Source organism: Pungitius pungitius, chromosome 13 (assembly GCF_949316345.1).
Source record: "Pungitius pungitius chromosome 13, fPunPun2.1, whole genome shotgun sequence".
In the NCBI taxonomy this organism is placed as follows: domain Eukaryota; kingdom Metazoa; phylum Chordata; class Actinopteri; order Perciformes; family Gasterosteidae; genus Pungitius; species Pungitius pungitius.
The window spans coordinates 7104479-7123510 of NC_084912.1; the positions used below are offsets into that span (position 1 = coordinate 7104479).

The following is a 19032-nucleotide window of genomic DNA, read 5'->3' on the forward strand; positions in this document are numbered from 1 at the left end:
TGTGCAACTGCCAATGTTGGCTTCACAGTTTTTAACATAGAACAGAACTTTTTCTCCTTTGTCTTTGATGAGCGAGACTTGAAAGTGTAAAAGTGTAAATTAGCTTACCCAATTACTTCATTTGTTCTGTTGGGAATTTACTATTTTAAAAGATCACCCCGTTTTGTGTGTGGATGCAATGACTTCTAAATTAAGGTTTTAGATAATTGTGTACAGGACACAGGATTTTTCTTTAAAATGAAAATAAACAACACATAACACAATCTCAGTAGACAAATGAACAGGGCTTCATTTAATCCATTAAAGGAACAGTATTGATCAAATTGTTCTCAAGTGAATCATTATTCATGACCGGCAACGATTTTCTGTCACACGGTGTCTCACGGCTGCAAAGCTGTAGGCAAGGAAACTAAGAGAAGTGCACAAACATCACATTAAACTGCTTTATAAGAGACATGGTGGTCTTAACAGCCCTGGAGGTCCAAAATGCATTAGTCCACGCAACACATTAGCTCCTGGCAAGAGCTCCACACCTGTTGATCTGAAGAGATAATTGTTTCATGTGTGTTGGTGAAATGGAGGAATGATGCACACACGTATGAATGCATTTGCAAAAGCATATTGGGTTTCTTTCAATATTTAGACATTTAGACACTTGCTTGTTTTGGTTGTGTTACCGAACTGTGATTTATTATAAAGTCTGCTTTATGGAGGCATAATTACATAGAATGTCAAATAGAATGTCAGATAGTTGGGACATTTGTGTTTTTCTCCACCTCGTTGGTAGCGTCCTCACTTCTCCTGGTAGACATAAAAATATGCTACTCAAGAGCTATGAAAAGGCAACACTGAACTTTATACTCAAAGTTTTGAACTCTGAGCGCTGTGTCTAAGTGTTTTCTTTCAAATTGAAAATCCAGCTGGGGACTTTGGGATGGAGAGGCCTGTAATTTGAGCCGCCGTAAGGATCACGCCTGCGTTTTGGTAGTAGTTATAAAAGCCATACAGATATTAGGGTATAAAGAGAATATAGAGATGCTGAAGACCTTCGGGACCCTTTTGAGTGTCTTGCGGGACCACACTGCACGGAATCCAAACAAGAGACGGCCAGGCCAGCCTTTGCGAGGTTTACTGGTCTGCAATTCCCATTTAAGGATGAGAAGGCTCTCTCTGTTTCTATCACTGGATTCATTTGAAGTCCTTTGTTGAATTGACCAGACACATTCAGCGAGGAGAAAGACAGAAAGAAACAAGTTCTGGCTAATGTCAAATGTGGCTGCACGGTCTTCCCGGTAGATCCGCTTCGGATGAAAGTCTCACTGCTCAGCCGTTGAAGGAAAACTCTCACCCTCATTTCTAGCGGAGTTAAAGCCAACCACAGGGATGGAAGGAGGGTGATAAATAACCGTGATGCCACATTTTGTTCTGTAGAGCCTGGCTCCTTATGGCAGGTCAAACTGTGAGTCAGCTGGGGATTTGTTGCTCTCACAGATGAACATCACACACACACACACACACACGTGCGTATGCATATACAGACAAGGGACAAAATGTTTGCAGACAGATCATATTTTGCATGACTCTTCCTTTTTTTGGGGGGGGGGGCATTCCATTTCAAATCCTTATTAAAAGAAAACCGAGGATAGAGGATTAGAAGTACGACTAAACACTGATACAAGTTCTCCAAAATATCCTAAAAACTCTAACATTCTCTGCATAAATCGACACTTTAGTACTTGAATACATTTATAAATATATAGGTTTTCAGACTTTTGATTTTAAATGTATTTTAGATGAGGCCAAGATATAAGATATTACCAAAGTGCTTTATAACAAAAAGAAGAGTGGCGACTTTAATTCAACGGCTGATGCACACTGACATGTAAAATTCATGAGCTGGCAGGTTGGTTTCAAGATTTTAAATTAGAACGATCTAGGGGCAGTGCACATATAGGATCTTCAAAGAAGCCCTTGCATATTAATTCTGAGAGAATGACACTAAAACCTGAGGCTGTTTGATGAAAGGTGACCCCTTTCTATATTTCTTATAATCCATTGTGAAATAATAAATAAATGTATCTAAGGACCCAGCAATCCCAGGCACCCAACAAAGCTGTTGGAATACATACTTATTCTTTAATGATTCTATAAGTTCTGAGTGTGTTCCTGTAAACAGTATTTGACTGACATGGAAAAAAAGATTTGTCCCCATACCCTAAATGACTAATTTAAACCATAAACAAGATGATTCATCAATAATTTCATGATTTTCTCCTATTGTCTATTAGCAGATTAATTCTTGACTTGATAAGTTTTGTAAGGTCTCATTGACCTCTGACCACCAAATTGTTATAAGTTAACCATTAAATCCACGTCAAAGCTTAAATTTCCGAAGAAATGCATAAAATCCATTATTTCTGTGTCTATTCGCGTCTATACGCGTTGTCTATGTTAAAGTTCAGGATGGTCACAATACTCTGGAGGATTACGCATTTGCAGACTTACAACGAATAACGAGCGAGGGTGTGGATGTTAAAGGCAAATTTCATTTTGGACAAAAAATGATATATAGAGTTGGATAAATGAAGGCAGCTTTCTTGTCTGATTGTTTATTACAGTAAGCACACATAAAGTCAATTCAAATACAAAGCATGCAATGCATCAACTATGAAGAAAATACACTTTCTTTTTTCATTTCATTTTAAGTAACAAGTCATTACAATCGATATTTTGAAGATCAACCTCAGGTATAATGTTGGATCAGCCAGTTCTCTTTCCCAGGATGTCAAATACTGTCGCTTTGTCACGCACTTCTGATCAAAGGACGCCTTTTGAATTTTTATTAACGCTTTAACCTTTATAGTTGCAAATATGTAAACATACAGTAACTGCTTCCTTTTGAGGCGCCCAGACAGAAATGCTCTGGATGTGTGGTGACAAAGGATTCAGTTCTCATCTTTGAGATCAGTGTTGATTTATTTTGAAGTCACATTTGTGATGTGTCTTATGAATTTCAGCATGTGTTTGACTGAGTTTCCTTTCTGCCCAACCGTGATGTTTTTCATAATCCTTAATAGTTGCCTAAGCAAGTGTTTTGTGTTGCTTCCTCTTCATTACGACTGTGTTACACTGTGCAACAGGAAGGGCCCAGTGGTCCCAAAAGGATCCGTATGTGACCAGTTGGGATGACGACATGTTAGTAAGGGCAGTAGTAGCTTTTTTTACAAGTCTTACATGTACTCTTTATTATACACACGCGACAACATTTAAAAAGAACACGGTGTGTAATCATACTGTGCACAACAATTACATTCCCATAGCAACTCAAATGGAAGTTGTGTATTATCTGCAGGGTTAACCTGCATCAGTGCAAAATACTGGTCTGGCTTTGACGGTTCTAAAATTTGATGGGAACACAAGAGAAATGTTCCACGTCAAAATCCCCCCTGTCACGCGTGGAAGTGTAACATCTAAGGGACAGCTACTTTCCTCCCTTCACCTCAGGTGAATGCATTCAATCTCCTCTGTTACCGGCACGAAGGAGGTCCTGATATCCATCTCGTCCACAATCTTACTGGGGGCATACGTAGACCTCCAGCGGATCAGTACAATCTTCTTTAGGTGCTTGACCGTGTTGTTCTTGACACTGACGAAGCACAAAGTGTTGATCATGCTGTTGCTCATGGCGATGCACTCGATGATGTAGAAGGCCACCAGCGAGTTCTTCTGGCGGGAGATGAGCGTCGGGTGGAAATCTCGCAATATGGCGAAGCCGTAGTAAGGAGCCCAGCACAGGACGTACGCCGTCAGGATCCCGATGAGGACCAACACCGTCTTGCGCCGGCAGCGCAACCTCTTCCTGATCTGCTCCGTCTGGAACCCGGGGACATTCTTGAACCAGAGCTCGCGGGATATTTGGGTGTAGCACATCGCCATGACGCTCACTGGCACCACAAACTCCAAAGCAAAGACGAACAGAAAATAGGACCGGTAGTAGACCTGCTGTTCAACGGGCCAGATCTGAGCACAGAAGAACTTGTGCGTGGTCGGGGTGGTGCCGCCGTGAGGGTACATGGTCTCGGAGGCAAAGTAGGCGGAGGGAATGGATATGAGAATGGGGACGATCCAGACTCCCGTGATCAGGCAGTAGGCGGTTTGGTACTTCATGCGAGGCCTCAGAGGATGGACTATAGCCATGTACCTGGAAGGGGGGGTGGGGGAGGGGAAAGGACACAATGTCGCAAATGAAGAGGCAGGAAAACAAACAAACACGTGTAGTAGAATTCAATCAGACCGACCGCGCAGAGCAGCGCGAGGGCTGTGAAGTCAATGAAATCGCAAAATGGCTCTCGATCATTCAGATGGATTCATACAAGTGGCAGTCAGAAGTTAATGAGGTTTTCTGTTATGTTCTCCTCTTTCAGCTATATAGCTAGAGGTAAATATATGAACCAACGTATAAATCTGATATCACCTTTTTTGAATACTCACCGTCCCTGTATACTGTACCCTGTTACTTCCGAAAAGGTTCACACACACTTTTAGGTTTAAGACTTACATATTAATGAACAATATCACTATACAGCATCCTGCTTATTACAGTTCCATTGATATACTGTAGTAATACAGTGCGATCTTGAGTTAGATCTCGAATAATCACTAGAAGACACCGTAGTGCTTAATTGGGTGCATTATTTTTCTTATTCATTTTATTTATTTGCTGTCTAACTTAATTACAGCTTCTGCTGCACTACTTTAGAATAGTCCCATGGTTATAAATTAAGTAGTAAACTCACACAAAGTCTGGTGTATTGACGGACTTTTATTGATCACACTAAGCACTTGTTGTACTTCTTACCTCTTATTATGGATCGGTGAAAGTTTGGTGTCTACATGTGTGCACCACAAGGCAGCGTCGCAATGGGAATGTGAAAAACATTCACACAGCGCAAAAATAGTGCTGCTGTGCCGACGCGTCATGTAGAATTCTGCACACCTGGGTTGAAGCGTAGGATACTATAATTAGAAATTGCATTGTAGAGGTGGGTCCACGCTTAAGGCAAAAATCAATAGCAACCATTTGTGTTGTTTAGACTTTCATCAATGTTTACTGAAACCTCAGATTCAGGGCGTTTAATAACCACGGCACAGGTGCAGGCACTCAGATCAATCAATTAGAGCGAGGAAGCACGGATCACACGTCATGTGACGAGGAGCAATCAGCTACAGCTGGCTGATATCTTTTCTGTTTTTGCTAGGTACGAGGCAGATATATGGAAGATATCCACAGAAGAGCTTTACCATCTGCTCCCGTTTTCCACGGGGAATTTTACTAGCGCCACCCGTGTCGACCAAAGACGTCACAGCTTCCGGTTCAAAGGAGAGACAAATTGAAGGTGACAAATTCGGGAGGCATGTAAATGTGCCGTCGCCTGGGCTTTTGCTGCAGTCACGTGTCGGATACTTTCTGTGAAAAAGGCTCAATGAAATGCTCTTTTATTTTCACCCTCAAATTACCTGAAAATGCCCATCAGTAAGATAGAAAACAGTTAAACATTGTTTCTTTCCACTATGCAAGCTATTTTCTTGGCCTTTTGGCCCTTGTTTTATCATGTTTTTCTTCTTTCTTTCTAAATACTGAACAGCAGTATGATGTTATCACAATAACACCTCTGTAGTAAGGTTCTAACATGTACAAGTACGAATGTAATGAGACGCTATGAACCATTAAGGAGTATAACCACTGCAATTAATATTTTAATTAACTCAGCATCAATATTGATTTCAAAATGTGCTTTGAACTTCAAAATGTGCTTTAAACTTAAAAATCAGTTTACTTGATTCGCTGGAAAAGCAACTCTCTCAATCTCTCAAGATCTCTTGAATACGACAATAAAATGAACAATAAACAACACAACAATTTTGAGCAATGATGACGCAAACCCTTTTTCAATGTTTTTTTTTTCCTTGGGGTCTCGAAGAGGGGAGAATAAGATTTCAGAATAAAAACTAGAAAGCGCTATTGATTGAATTCTCTATAGACTAGAACCATCTTGGCTCGCTTGATTGAACAAAATAAACCCACCGAGACGGGAAATAAACAACACACTCACCTGTCAACTGCAATGGCGAGCAATGCGTTTGTGGACACGTAGAGGGACACAGTCAGGAGATAGTTGACGGAGGCGCACAGCACTAAACCGTGACCCCAGGAGAGCTGTTTCACCACGTAGTAGTCCACAAGGAAGGGGCAGCACACCACCGCCACGATGAAGTCCGAGATGGCCAGGTTGGCGATGAGCAGGTTGGTGAGATTGCGCAGCTTTTTGTAACGCATCAGCGTGGCAATGAAGATGAGGTTTCCAAATCCGCAGACAAGCATGATGCAGACGAGCACCGCGCCAATGACAATGGTGGCCACGAAGAATGCCTGACCCTGCGTGGTGTCTGGGATCTCATCAGGAGGGACGCCGTAGTCCATATCGTAGCCGTCCGTGTAATGATCCCACGCACCTGCTGGGAGGCTCCCAGGTGTCTCTTTGTAAGGTATTTGGCTGAAGTTGGAGTCCCCCATGTCTTAGCACACACTTTTATTTGGGTTTAGAACAATTTGTGTTTGACCGCAATGTCATTCAACATATTAAAGGAAAATTGTTCAATATTATAGATTTTAAATGTGTTGTTTCTGTGCATTCAACAGGCTTCTTCTTTGGTAATTGCAGCACATCTGCACCTGGAAAGGAGAGTTCCCATCTCAGCATCACTCATGCAGGTTCAGGTCAGGGTGCATGGAGACAAGGATGATCAAAACAAGGAACACCATCTCAGTGCTTCAGGCGATCATGCTGCCATGTGTGACGTCTCCTTGTGTGACGTTTCTATCTATTTCTATCTTTTTGGACAAAAAATGAAAGCCAGTCTAGTAAAGAACTCTCATTTATTACTACGTTTTCACGTTACAATGAGCTAACATTACAGACGAGGCTTAGTGTGGTGACGGGGTTTGCAAGAATAGGTCGCTTAAATCCCTATGAGGTAAAGCAAAAATATAATTCCAAACAAATTCGAATAAATAAAACAATACATATACATCTATATATTACTTATATTATTATTTGTGTTTAGATCGTATGGCTAGTATGTGCACAGAGAGATAATCGTGTTCTCAAAAGATTTTAACCACGATCCTAAAGAATTTGGTTTTACAAATAATTCCGTTTGCATGAAATTCATAAGAGAGGTACATTTTTAATGCAAAAACTGCCTCAAATGTATATAAATATGTTTTGAGTTTTGAATTAAATTCAGTAGTTTCTAAAACCAAACTTGGCTCTACGAAGCGAAAAAAAAAAGATCACAGTCTGTGAATCTCAAAGAAACTAAATCTGAAACGTAGACTTATAAGAGCCAGAGGCTACTCGGTCCAACTCAGTTCCCAGGAATGAAAGTCGATAATGAATCAAAACATGTTAAAAGACACTTACCAGCAAACGGTGCCGCTCCAGCGACATCTCACGGGACAGTAGTTAAAACCAAGCGTGATTGCACGCGGTGTGTGCCAAAGCGCTGTAACCATTGGACAGCCCCCCGCCAGGGCGCGCGCGGAGTTACTCCATCAGCGCGCGGCACGTCGCAGTGAGGCGCACGTAAGGAGGGAGGGACGCACGAAGTTACTCTTCCCCCCTCAAATCCCCAAAAAACGCAATGGTCCGTGTTCGTGTGGGGTCTGTACCGTTTAAGGCGGGAGAAGCCTCTTAGTTTTGTTAAATCCTCTCCAGGAGAGACGCGAAGCGCAGCATGTACGGGCATGTCAAAATAAAAGCCAACGCATAAACACAAAAGCATGTACAAGTAATTGTTATTTTCGGACCGATATGCACGCACATACCAAAGTAACACTTAAACAAACATGCATTATGATAATAGATACATAAACCTGGGCAGAGTGTGTTAGATAGAGTAGTTCTGCATTACAATAATCATGCCATCATGGAGTTTTCAATTAATCTGTGTATTGTTTGATGTAATATGCTGTAGTTGATAATGTAGTTTAATAAAGTCTGTTTTGTGTGCACAGGTGTTTGTTAGCAGCACTGATGTATTTTTTTTCCTATTGTGTTGTTGTGAACACAAATCTTCAAATTTACAGATAGACTAAAAGTGTTTTCCATTTCTAGCTGTAGATGGCAGTATACATGTACTCAAATTGTATATAGTTATCTTTTTCTATTTACAACTTAATATCTAGGTTATTGATATGGATGTATTTAATAATGTTTAATTATTCTGATATTTGATGTGTATTTTTGCAGCCTAGATGTATACATAATGTATTTACTTGGTATTTGTATGTCATTTTACTACACTGTAATGGAAGAGTGAGACTGAATACTCTAACAAACAAGGATCCACAGTGGAGTCGACAATCCGTTGTTTCTTCCTGTTTCTGCCCCATCGGCTCCCGGTAAACGAAGCCCATTTACCGCTGCGTGCTCCTAGTCCCCCGCACCACCCATTACCCCCAAACCGTCCTCCATTCAGCCAACACATTTCTTATTGCTTATCCAAAGACTCCCACATCCCAGGTCACAATACTCAATTTGCACCAGCCTCCAACCCATCGTTGACCCCTGTGCTGCCATCTTTGACCAACCCCGACATTACATCCCTTGCATCCCATCACCCCATATATAGTATACGTCGTGTGCACACTCCTTCCAAAAAAAAACATCTTAATATTGATAGAGTTCTTTAACATAGGGATTGACAAACAAATCATTTATCATTTTCATTCAACAAACTATTTCAAACACTAGAATACATTCTTAATGCTGGAAATAATATTCCAGCAGCAAGTGGCTCAGTATGTGAAATTATTTTGGGTGGTGTCTTTTTCTTTAGCGTAACCGTTGCATAATATCAGTGTCATATATGTGTAAAATGTCTTATGCAGTGCATCAAGTGCCCTTCTCTCTGCTATCTGAGATGGAAAAAAAGAACATGTGATGTTCCCCGTGGCACAGTGGCTGTCGGATGGAATAACTTTGCTCATAATAAACCCGAAACAGAGATAGATATATATACTTTTGTATTAGTGGTTCGATGATAATGCACAATACTATCTTTCCCCTCTCTCACAGAGCGGTATAAAGCTTTCACCACCGAATCTCTGGGGTTAACCATCCTGAACAGCGGATAAACAGGCGCCGGGCAGCAGTCCTTTTTAGATCAATTTCTCATTGTGTATTGTGATTGTGAAAGCTAACACTACTGGCCGCCTCTGACAATCATCTGTCAGCAGCCGGCAAGATAGCTTTGTGTGTCCTCTCACATCGAGTGCACCGGTGCAGATCATTACAGATATCAAGAGACGCAAAATAACCAGCAGACAACTCCTTCTGTCAGCTACAATTGACAAAGGATGATAAAAAAAAAAAGTTTTATTTTTCTAGAATTTGAACCGCTCGTAAGAGAGGAGCGAACTGCCCCCTGCGTGTTCCTTGTTCGTTTTTATCACCCCGTAAATATCAGGGACTACATCTTCTCGGGCCCCGTTAGGGTCCGTCGGTGGAGCCCCAGAGGCTGAAGGATAAACCTTCTCTCATTTCCTTCTCTGGACAGCTCTTCAATCTTAACCGCGCCTCGGATTTACTGCCACTCGTAACCAATGAATATAAATGGGAAACGGTCGCAGTGAGATTCTCTCCTCGGCCAAGGAGAATATGAACAAGACCTATAATCTGTGGCCTCCAGTTGAGGTTGCAAATACATTGACATTGTTTATTGGAGGCAATATCATGGGATAAGCAGCAATAAAACCAAGTCCATACAAATATATGTACAGGGTTTAAATCTTTTTTGGCAAAATCTTTGTTCTGCTGGGGATGCTCGGTTCTTCCAGTGCAAATGTGTCCTCGGGCAAGATACAAAATCCCAAGCTGCTCGCAAAGGCTTTGCCACAAAGATTTGCATGTGTGAGTTTGTTAAATTGACATTGGATTAAATTCTAATGAGCAGTTTGGCAGTTTGGCTCTTCATATGACACCATGGGCCATCAGAGTATAGACGTGTGTGTGATTTGGGGCTCTGAAGGGTGAAGTAGTGAAGCCACGATGCATCCATGAAGACAGACTGATGTATACTGACAGCATGCATCTACTCAATGTCATTTGTCAAGTTTTTTTTTTTTAAGATTATAGTTGTAATATATGATATAAATTGGGAAGCAAATGAGTAAGAGGAGGATTTTGTCATTAAGTATTTAGCATTTTATGCTTGATTGTGTCTGTCGATTGCAAATTCAAACACTTATTCTTGTGCAATTTAGTTTTACCTACCTTGAGTTATTATGTACAACTGTAGGTAATGGTAGGTACGAGTAGCTGAAGCTCATCACATGAACTATGGTTGATTAAAAAACTGTCATCTCATTTTTATCATCACTTGTAGCTGTCAGTGCCCTTGGGCCATGGCTTTGCATGGTTCAAAATATGCTGAAAAGCTGATGTAAAGCCATTTGACATGTGTTTCATTCAGCCGTTTTACAGCCTGCTAGATGTGTCGAGAGGAACATTTTGACTGACCTTGTACCGCAGGCTGCAGAGAGCTCTTCTGTCTCTTCATCATGTTCCTATGAAACTCTCCAACTCTCCTCTCCGCTAAATGCTATCATAGTGAAAATTATGGATTTCCATAATTTTCACTATGATAGGGGTAATAACAAAATACAGACATGTGGGCCAAAAGAACCAAAGGGGTGATAACTAGGCGGCATGTATATGGTTATCGAGTGTTGAGGTGTAACAGCTCCAAAGCCCAGCAAAACACACACGTTGCCACACACTTATCTATTTTCTTTGATTGTTTCTATCAGAACAAATAACATCATGTTTAGGAAGAGTGTACTTTTTGGAATCCCACTTCAAGGATCGGATGTTTTCCGTTTTATTGACGGAAGTCGTGAGGTAAACAACATTTAAACACTGGTTTGAATTGTCGGATGGTCCTGCTGCTTTCATCCAGCCTACATTTATGTAATTTAGGGTGTCTCGTGTGATGTTTTTGAGATCACACTCCCACACGTCGTCAGCACCCACTTGAAAACCAAACCACCACTGTTTTTGTTTTTCAGCACACTCAGTGTGTCAACACTCAGCCACCTCTGGCAGGAATAGTTCTCCACAGTCCACACAAATTGCACTCCACGAATTTTCCCGTCTGTGCCGCAGTGGACCATCAGCCAATCTGCCATATCAAACAGGAATCTAGAAAGCAGCTGACAAAAGACGCACAATAATGGTGTGCGACCGCCCAGTGCTTTCGCGGGGCGGCCAATTGTTTGTTTTTTGTGGTTCTGCTTTGTCATCAACAGCCTGGCTTTTCTAATCTCTGCCACAAAGGGCAACAATGACCCGCGGAAGGCCCCGGACTCCAAAAACGTGCGCGGCCATCGTCTAGTGGGAGGCTTCGGTGGGCTATTTCGCCAGCGGCCAGCGCCGTGCAGCGTTTAGTCTAGCATGAGACGGCCCAGGGTGAGCACCCAAGTTCTCACGCAGTAAAGGTGTGCAAAGGGGACCCCAAGGACACCAACCTTTCACGTGGAGAGGGACGTGTACCGCCATGTACAAAAGCAGCTACGCGCACGAGGTGCGCCGGGAGAAGTACGAGCGCTCGGACGTCTTCGACGAGGATCCCGCGGAGTCGTCTGCGGGCATGTCGGCCATCCAAGGCTGGGAGAGCCTCCAGGAGCTCAACGGCCGCTTCGCCCGCTACATCAACAGGGCGCGAGTCCTGGAGCAGCGCAACGCCGTGTTCCGCAAGCAGCTGGAGACGCTGCAGCGGATGGAGGAGCCCAGCGGCCTGGAGGAGGCCTTCACGCAGCAGACTGAGGTCAACAGGAAGCGCATCCGAGAGCTGTCCTCGGACCAGGCCAAGCTGGAGCGGGAGCTGAAAGATGCTTGCCGAATGCTGGATGAGTTCACCTGCAAGTAAGAGAGTTGGGCTGGTGTCGTCTTCTTTGGAAATGGAATGTTTAGACATCTATGTGAGTGTTTTCTGAATTAAGAGGAAGTGACACTGAAATCCTAAAGAATTGAAAATGATTGAGGATAAAAAAGTAATTCTAAAAAGATAAGATCAGCATGATGCGTGTTGATGGAGTGAATGCAATCTTCAAATTCATAAGGTAGTCATACAACTTGGTGTAAAATGTCTTTATTCTGAAAACTGTAACCTGTTTATTATCCTAAAGAAAACTGAAAATGAATGGGCCGATTGCCCCAAATCACTGAAAACAATCAAACAAAAAAGTGCTAATTGGTTAAAGTTAAAGATCATGATTTGGATTCAAACACAACTCGAACATGCAATGATACCTCATCCTGCTTTTATATTAGACAAACACATAATCCAGTTGTTTTATGTTCCAGATATAGAAATGAATGTGAGCTTCAAGAGCAGCTTCGGGGTACACTGGAACAAATGAACAAGGTAAGGATCAGATACACAATCAGACAAAATAACATAAGGGGCACCTTAGTCATACTTCATCCAAATTCTCCAACATTTGGACATGAGAGAAAACGGCCAGGATGAAACTGAAGAGTTTGTCTCTTTAGTGTTCTTTGGCTCTAAATGAACTTAATGCACTTCACACTAAACCTTCCACGGTTCGGCTCCTCCTTTCTTCTCCCTGCAGGAGGCCGACAGCGCTCTCCTGAGAAACCTGGAATATCAGATCCAATCACAGTTCCTGCAGGACGACGTCAACTCCACCAGAGACCGACACAAGAAGGTAAATGATCAAAAGACAAGACTCCTAGAATAAACCCTACGATACAATACAGATGTTTGAGAGGAAACCAATAAGATCTCAATGGGACATCGTCATTGACGTGTTCAAAAGAATAGCTTTGACAGAATCAATAAAAATAACCTTTTTAATAAACACATCCTTGAGAGTAATCATAAACGGGGTTGTGGATTGCTGCAGGGCCTCTCTCTAAGATTTGGACCATTTTTATGGCACTGATATTGTATTTTCAGTTAATTGGAGTGTGTTTTGTTTCATTAACATATATGTATTTCCATTTGACAGTATTAACGATACATACATTCATCAACATGAAAATCCAGTAGCATTTAGACTTGAAAATGATTTTCGTGTAAATGACAGTTCAGCAAGATGGAGTTGCAAAGAGATGGTATTGCAAATAAGCTTTGGCTTTAAATCCTGTAATTATGTGTTAGCAGCATAAAAATCAATATACTTTGAAGTAAGAGCAAAGATAAAGTAGAAGTGACACAACTGTTTGGATGCTCATGTTGTTGCAGTCCTTATTGGTGGCAGGCAGGAACGGGACCATGTGACCACTCTCTGAGGTTTTCAATAGTTAGCTAATCTGTGTTCATATCGCTCTATCAAGTGCAATCGCATCTTAAAGATTTCCCCGATATTGTTCTTTTTGACGGTATCTTTGATCTCCACATATATGTTGGATGAAGTCATCAGACACATCACAGTGGGTTGAGAAGTGAATCCGCATCAACGGATTGTTCCAAATAGGACTAAGAGAGTGTTTTCCTCTTTGTGTGAGAACGCTCCAGGCCTCAGGCAACGAATCCACAACTAACAAGGTGTTAGCATGTACCAGGCGCTTTAGCAACAATATACCGTCTGTGATTTGAGAGAGAAACGGATTACAGGGAAAATGTAGCACTGCTCTTCACACATATGTAGATATAAAAGCTAACATATGACCTTTTCTCTGTGGCGTGAAGGTGCCACAGAAATGCTGAGACAAATGAAGCTGTTGCATTATGCATCAGGCATATTTTCAATAAACTCTCTTGCCGAAGCAATTTATCCTTTTTTATTTTTACCCGGCAATATATGTATGATAATATATTAAACCCGGACTCAAAATTGAGATAGCATATCAAAGGGCACTGCGGTCTCTATATTATGAGGGTGAAAATCAGGAGTTGTCCCACATGAATATTGGACTTGTGCTCCCGTGCTTTGAAGTATCCATCTGTAGACAGAGCAAATATATTTTATATTTTATCTTTATCGCCGGGGCCGCGATCACAATGGTACAAATGGATTTTCAGATGAAACTCACTTTGTCGTCAAGAAATTCTAGCACCTTCTTGTGTGTATAATTCATGTTTTCCTTTTTTATATCATCTTCTATTACAGAACCTGGCAGAGATCCAGACATATGTAAACATTTTAAAGCAAATCAACCACACACTCCCCCTTGCTCCCAATACGTCAGCGGGCATCACCGAGGTGAGGTCATTAATGTTGTCACTGTGTGTGTGTGTGTGCGTGTGTGTGTGTGTGTGTGTGTGTGTGTGTGTGTGTGTGTGTGTGTGTGTGTGTGTGTGTGTGTGTGTGTGTGAGTGAGTTTGCTGCAGTCCCTGCGGGGAGAGGACGCTATACTTGCATGTGAGTCAGCGCTGGCTACGTGTCCAGCCTTGACGAGGTTACCGGCTTCTCGGTTTGTTCGCCTGCTCCTGCTATTGTCTGATTTATTGTGTATTCACAAGTGGAGACAGTCAGACAGTCCACCGGACCCTGTACACCAGTACAGGGCATCAGGCCTCATAATGAAGCAAAGCAGCAAAAGAGAAAAGCTGTGCATGCACATTTTTGACCAATTGTGACAAGTCTTTGTGTGGGACTCAATACAAATGTTTCTTAGAAGTAGAGCTGCTTTGATTGATTTAGTTTTTTTGCTTGAGTTTGAGTTAAATCTCAGCAGGCAGAGATAAAGGATTTTGGCTTTTGTGCATTCAGGAGAGAATCCTTTTGAGCTGGCGTCACTGACACCAACAAAGCACATTGCATGAACATTTTTACATTTAATTTCACAAATTTCACATTTACTCTAATAATGTATTTCCTAATATGGCAGGTGTGTGCTTCGGACATTTAAAGAGAACAAATCAGAATGGAATTAGCAGTTATGATGCATCTCAATCATGGAATTGAAAATGTCAGTTTGAATTTGATTTTAAATTGATGCAAAACTCAATACTTTTTTCATCCAATACATACTTAAATACTTAAAACTTGGTAAACAAAGACTACTGAGAACAATGAATATTTATAAAAGATCTACCAGATCTCACAAAAGCCAAATGTATCATTATTACTGAGATCTGCCCTCTACACACTCAATAGGTCAATTTTAAGAGCAGATGAAACATAAAACATCACTGCTTGAGGCAAATAATATTAATAATAAAATAATATCACAAATCAATCAGTTAAGCTTGATACAGTGAGACTGAGGAAGACACGACCGATGGCCCTGAGTGTCTTTGTGATGCTGTAAAGACGCAGAGTTTGTCTTTATGGATTTGCGCTCCGTCTTTAAAGGAACAGGAGAAGCTGCACGCCCAGAAGAAAGTGCCGGTGCTGCAGAGTCAGCTGGAGGAATATAAGAGCGCCCTCTGTCAGCTGCAGGCCCAGAAACAACGTCTACAGACCGAGGTGGGTCACGCTGTCACCATGACAACAGGAGGATTCCTGCTAATGACATGCCTTGCATGCATGTTTCCCTTTTTCTTTCTTTCTTTTTTTTTTTTTTTTACCACTCAGCCAATATGCAAAGACTACCACACTGAACAAGATTTCCATTGTCTGTCCTTCCAAACTTCTGTCCTCAATAATGTCAGTAATTTAACAAAAAATAGTTTATGATTAATTTACTGATTGTCTTTTTATTTCTGTGTCATGCACACTGAGTGCCCAGCCCTGATTAGATTACATAACACCGTCCAATACAGTTACAGCTGTTTCACTATAAGTAATTGCATTGCATTAAAATACGTAAATAAGTCATTTTTTACTAAACCTCCATCCTCTATATTCCTGAGAATAGGATAGTAAAACAAAAGATAAGGCTCATTTTTCATTTTTGATTAAACTGCGTATCATTTTCTCAAAAACCGATATGAGAGGTGGAAGGCAGACTACAAAAATGATAAACAATTGTAAGTATTTTAATTACACTGTGTTTCAAGCATTGAATGTTTTTCAGTTTGCATAGGCTTTTAGGATGCTTAAAGGGGCACCTTATTCGTATCGTTTTCTCATTTTGCTGAATGTCATAAGTTAGTAGTAACCGAGCGATGAATAGAATAGACTTCACCATGCAGCCTCCGTACTGTGGTGCTGAAAGCAAGATGCTGCAAACGCACCACAAGATGTCAGCCATGGCCACCACATGATGAAAAAGAGACAAACGCCGATTTCACTTTCAACCTTTCTCATCATTTTTCTGATTTCATTAACAACTCAGGGCGTTACCCTTTTTTTTAAAAAGTTCTAATTCCCTAATTAACATCTTGCATCTTGTCTTCCCCTACAGACTGCTGTGTTGGAGCACACCATCAAAAACACGCAGGAGCGCTACGACGACGAGATCCAGACGTTCAATGAGCGAATTGACTCCCTGCGGAAGGAGATCGAGGAGGCTGAGCGCTCCCTCGAGAAGTTCACCAGTGAATGTCGTCACCTGGCCATGTACCAGACGTCGCTTGAGAATGAGCTGGAGAGGTACAAGAGGATCATCGAGAATGAAGACAACAGGTAGACTGCCTCCACACACAGAGGATACTCTGGAGCGTATTGAAGGCTTGAGTGAAGATGGCACGAAGCTCTTCACTCAAGGCTGGAGCTGCAGTATGAGGCTGTACATTATTTAAGAATGATCTTATGAAGAAAAAAGTTATTCTTAATCCCAATAATAGCCTCATAAAAAAAATGCAATTGGTATTATTATGTTGAATATCTTTTTAGTTATAAGAGAGTTTGTTTTGGTCGACCTTCTCCACTCATCCAAAGTGTTAGAAGAGGTGCGTCTTGTACCTCTTAACAAGAACTTATTTGCAAAAAAAAATAAAAAATCGACACGCTTAAAGCAATTTAGTTTGAAGAATATCAGAATTTGTCCTAAACATTATTGGTAATATGATTGTAAGTGTAGAGCTATCATTCACACGCTTTGTTAGTGTAGAATACAGAATCAACCAGTAGATGGCACTGGGTGACAACAACAACTTTTTTTCTTTTCTAGCACAACAATATGCAGAGTATTTTCATCTCTTGTTTTTGTTTTCTAGAAAAATATGAATTACCAATGCAGATTTCTGTGCACTGCTTAGCTGTTGAGTCCATTCATTGGTGACATATCACTGTTCTCTTTCCTGCAGGTTGAATTCAGCAATAATTGGGACACCTATTACCCTGTTCCCCACTGATTTCCCCTACACACCTACGACATCAAGCAAGGGAAAAGGTGAGGGCACCATGAGCACATCACAGCTGGTGGAGAATAACTTCTAAATGAACATCGGCTTCCATTGCTAAAAACAACCCATCTCTTTTAGCCATTGAAGCATATAAAGCTAACTGAAGACATGTGTTAATTATTTCTAGCAAGATTTTGGTCAGTTGCTGCATACACAATTTCAGTGTTTTTAGCCTAACAGCTTCAGATAGTTGACTTATGGCCTCATCTGTGTCCAGATATCACCCAGGTCATTCACGATATCACCAGCGTCAAGCCCCGCCAGAAGACCCCAAAGAAAGTTCTCAAGAAGAAAGAGATTACCCCAAAAGACGTGATTAACAGTGGCCACGAGGACAGAAATGGGCGAGCTGCTGTAGAGGCGCCAGATGAAGAAACAGAGGGGGTCCCGTCTCTGGAAGTGCACGTGGAGACGGGGAAGAAAGTAGTGGATATGCCCTTGTTCATGGTGTCTCCGCAGGATGTCCCAGACGGAGCTCAAATCAGCAAGGCCTTTGACACTCTGTGCAACATCGTCAGAGACAGGATGAGAAAGTACAAGAAGCCTGAGCCAGTCGCTGACTTCTACACAAAGGGACGCTACGTCCTCGTCACTGGCGACGGCAGCTACCCGGATCCGCGCTTCTACACCTCCACGCCGTCAGGCGGCCGCATCTCGGTGACTATTAGAGATGACAAGAGGCCTCGCTATGATCCTCACACCCCCGTCACACCCATCACTCCCTCACCTCAGCCTCAGCCTCAGCCTCAGCCTCAGCCTCAACCTGCGCCTCAGCCTCAGCCTCAGCCTCAACCTGCGCCTCAGCCTCAGCCTCCGCCTCAGCCTCCTAAGCCCATAGTTGACCCCAGGCCTCCCAGTCCCACCCCACCCTCCAAGGGCGGTAAAGGAAAGCATAAGAGTGGAGATCCTCTTCCTCACTCTGCAGATCCAAGCCCACTCCCGCCGCCGTCGGGCCCTCAAGATCCCACCCCAGCTGCAGATCTTCCCAAGAAAACCCGGGGCGACGTCGGGCCCACCCCAAAGCCTGCGCCTCGCGGTGCCAGCACCAGTTCTAGCTCCAGCTTCAACTCCAGCTCCAGCACCAGCTCCAGCAGCATTACCCCGGAGGCAATGAGCTACGAGAAGCTGGAGGTGAAGGAGTCGGTGGAGAAGTTCTCCAGCGGCCGTAAGGTCAAGGGTTACGAAGAGACATCCGTGGTGATGGAGACCCTGATCGAGAAGTCCAGCAAGAAGAAGCATTGAAACTACGTCGCATGAGGAGTCAGTCAACTCCACCAGGGTCCTCTGCGGTTCAGGTCCTCTGACAAGACAACAATAGTGATGAATAGCGCTCTTCCTCAAAATACCGTGAAGTGAAACCGATGCATTTTTCCTCCGAAAGACACCAACTGGGCTCGAAGACCAACCACACATTCCTGCTGTGAAATGCATTGCTCTTCCAGCTGCTTGCAGTCTCTGGTCTCTGGTCGTCTCCACGAGTTGTGTTGCTGCTGTTCGCCTTAACATCCATCCTGCGACTCCTTTACTGTCTGAAAACTTGGGAAAATCAAAAGAAGAATCTCCGTGCCACCAACACAATATAAAAAAGAAAAAAAAGCTAAGAAGTTGTGCCACCCTTCTGAGCTCTGTCTTTGAACTCAAACTTTCCCCTTTGAGCTGATTTGTTCAATTCGATGCCACTGCCTGCCCTCAGCACAATTTTGCTGT

General features: G+C 42.4%; 2 protein-coding genes across 2 annotated transcripts; one reads left to right on the forward strand and one right to left on the reverse strand.

Annotated features, from left to right (window-relative positions):
- Window positions 1-2595: 2595 nt before the first annotated feature.
- Window positions 2596-8078, reverse strand: prokr1b (prokineticin receptor 1b). Its single transcript, XM_037466572.2, has 3 exons — window positions 7485-8078; window positions 6114-6733; window positions 2596-4201 (listed from the first exon to the last, which is right to left on the reverse strand). Exons 2-3 carry the CDS (start codon window positions 6572-6574, stop codon window positions 3496-3498), a joined length of 1167 nt encoding a protein of 388 aa, XP_037322469.2. The 5' UTR covers window positions 6575-6733; window positions 7485-8078; the 3' UTR covers window positions 2596-3495.
- A 3541-nt stretch (window positions 8079-11619) lies between these two features.
- On the forward strand, window positions 11620-18929 carry LOC119214262 (filensin). The gene is made up of 9 exons (XM_037465927.2): window positions 11620-11987; window positions 12429-12489; window positions 12698-12793; window positions 14201-14293; window positions 15389-15502; window positions 16383-16603; window positions 17227-17312; window positions 17543-18030; window positions 18130-18929. Exons 1-9 carry the CDS (start codon window positions 11620-11622, stop codon window positions 18565-18567), a joined length of 1965 nt encoding a protein of 654 aa, XP_037321824.2. The 3' UTR covers window positions 18568-18929.
- The last annotated feature ends 103 nt before the right edge of the window (window positions 18930-19032 follow it).

Excerpts from the sequence above, each read along its gene's own strand:
- prokr1b (XM_037466572.2), bottom strand. The coding sequence starts at position 6,574 with ATGGGGGACTCCAACTTCAGCCAAATACCTTACAAAGAGACACCTGGG. Across the intron at positions 4,202-6,113 it reads CTCGCCATTGCAGTTGACAG|GTACATGGCTATAGTCCATC; the intron begins GTGAGTGTGTTG and ends CCCCCCTTCCAG.
- LOC119214262 (XM_037465927.2), top strand. The coding sequence starts at position 11,620 with ATGTACAAAAGCAGCTACGCGCACGAGGTGCGCCGGGAGAAGTACGAG. Across the intron at positions 11,988-12,428 it reads CTGGATGAGTTCACCTGCAA|ATATAGAAATGAATGTGAGC; the intron begins GTAAGAGAGTTG and ends TTTATGTTCCAG. Across the intron at positions 18,031-18,129 it reads GCTATGATCCTCACACCCCC|CCTCAGCCTCCGCCTCAGCC; the intron begins GTCACACCCATC and ends CCTGCGCCTCAG.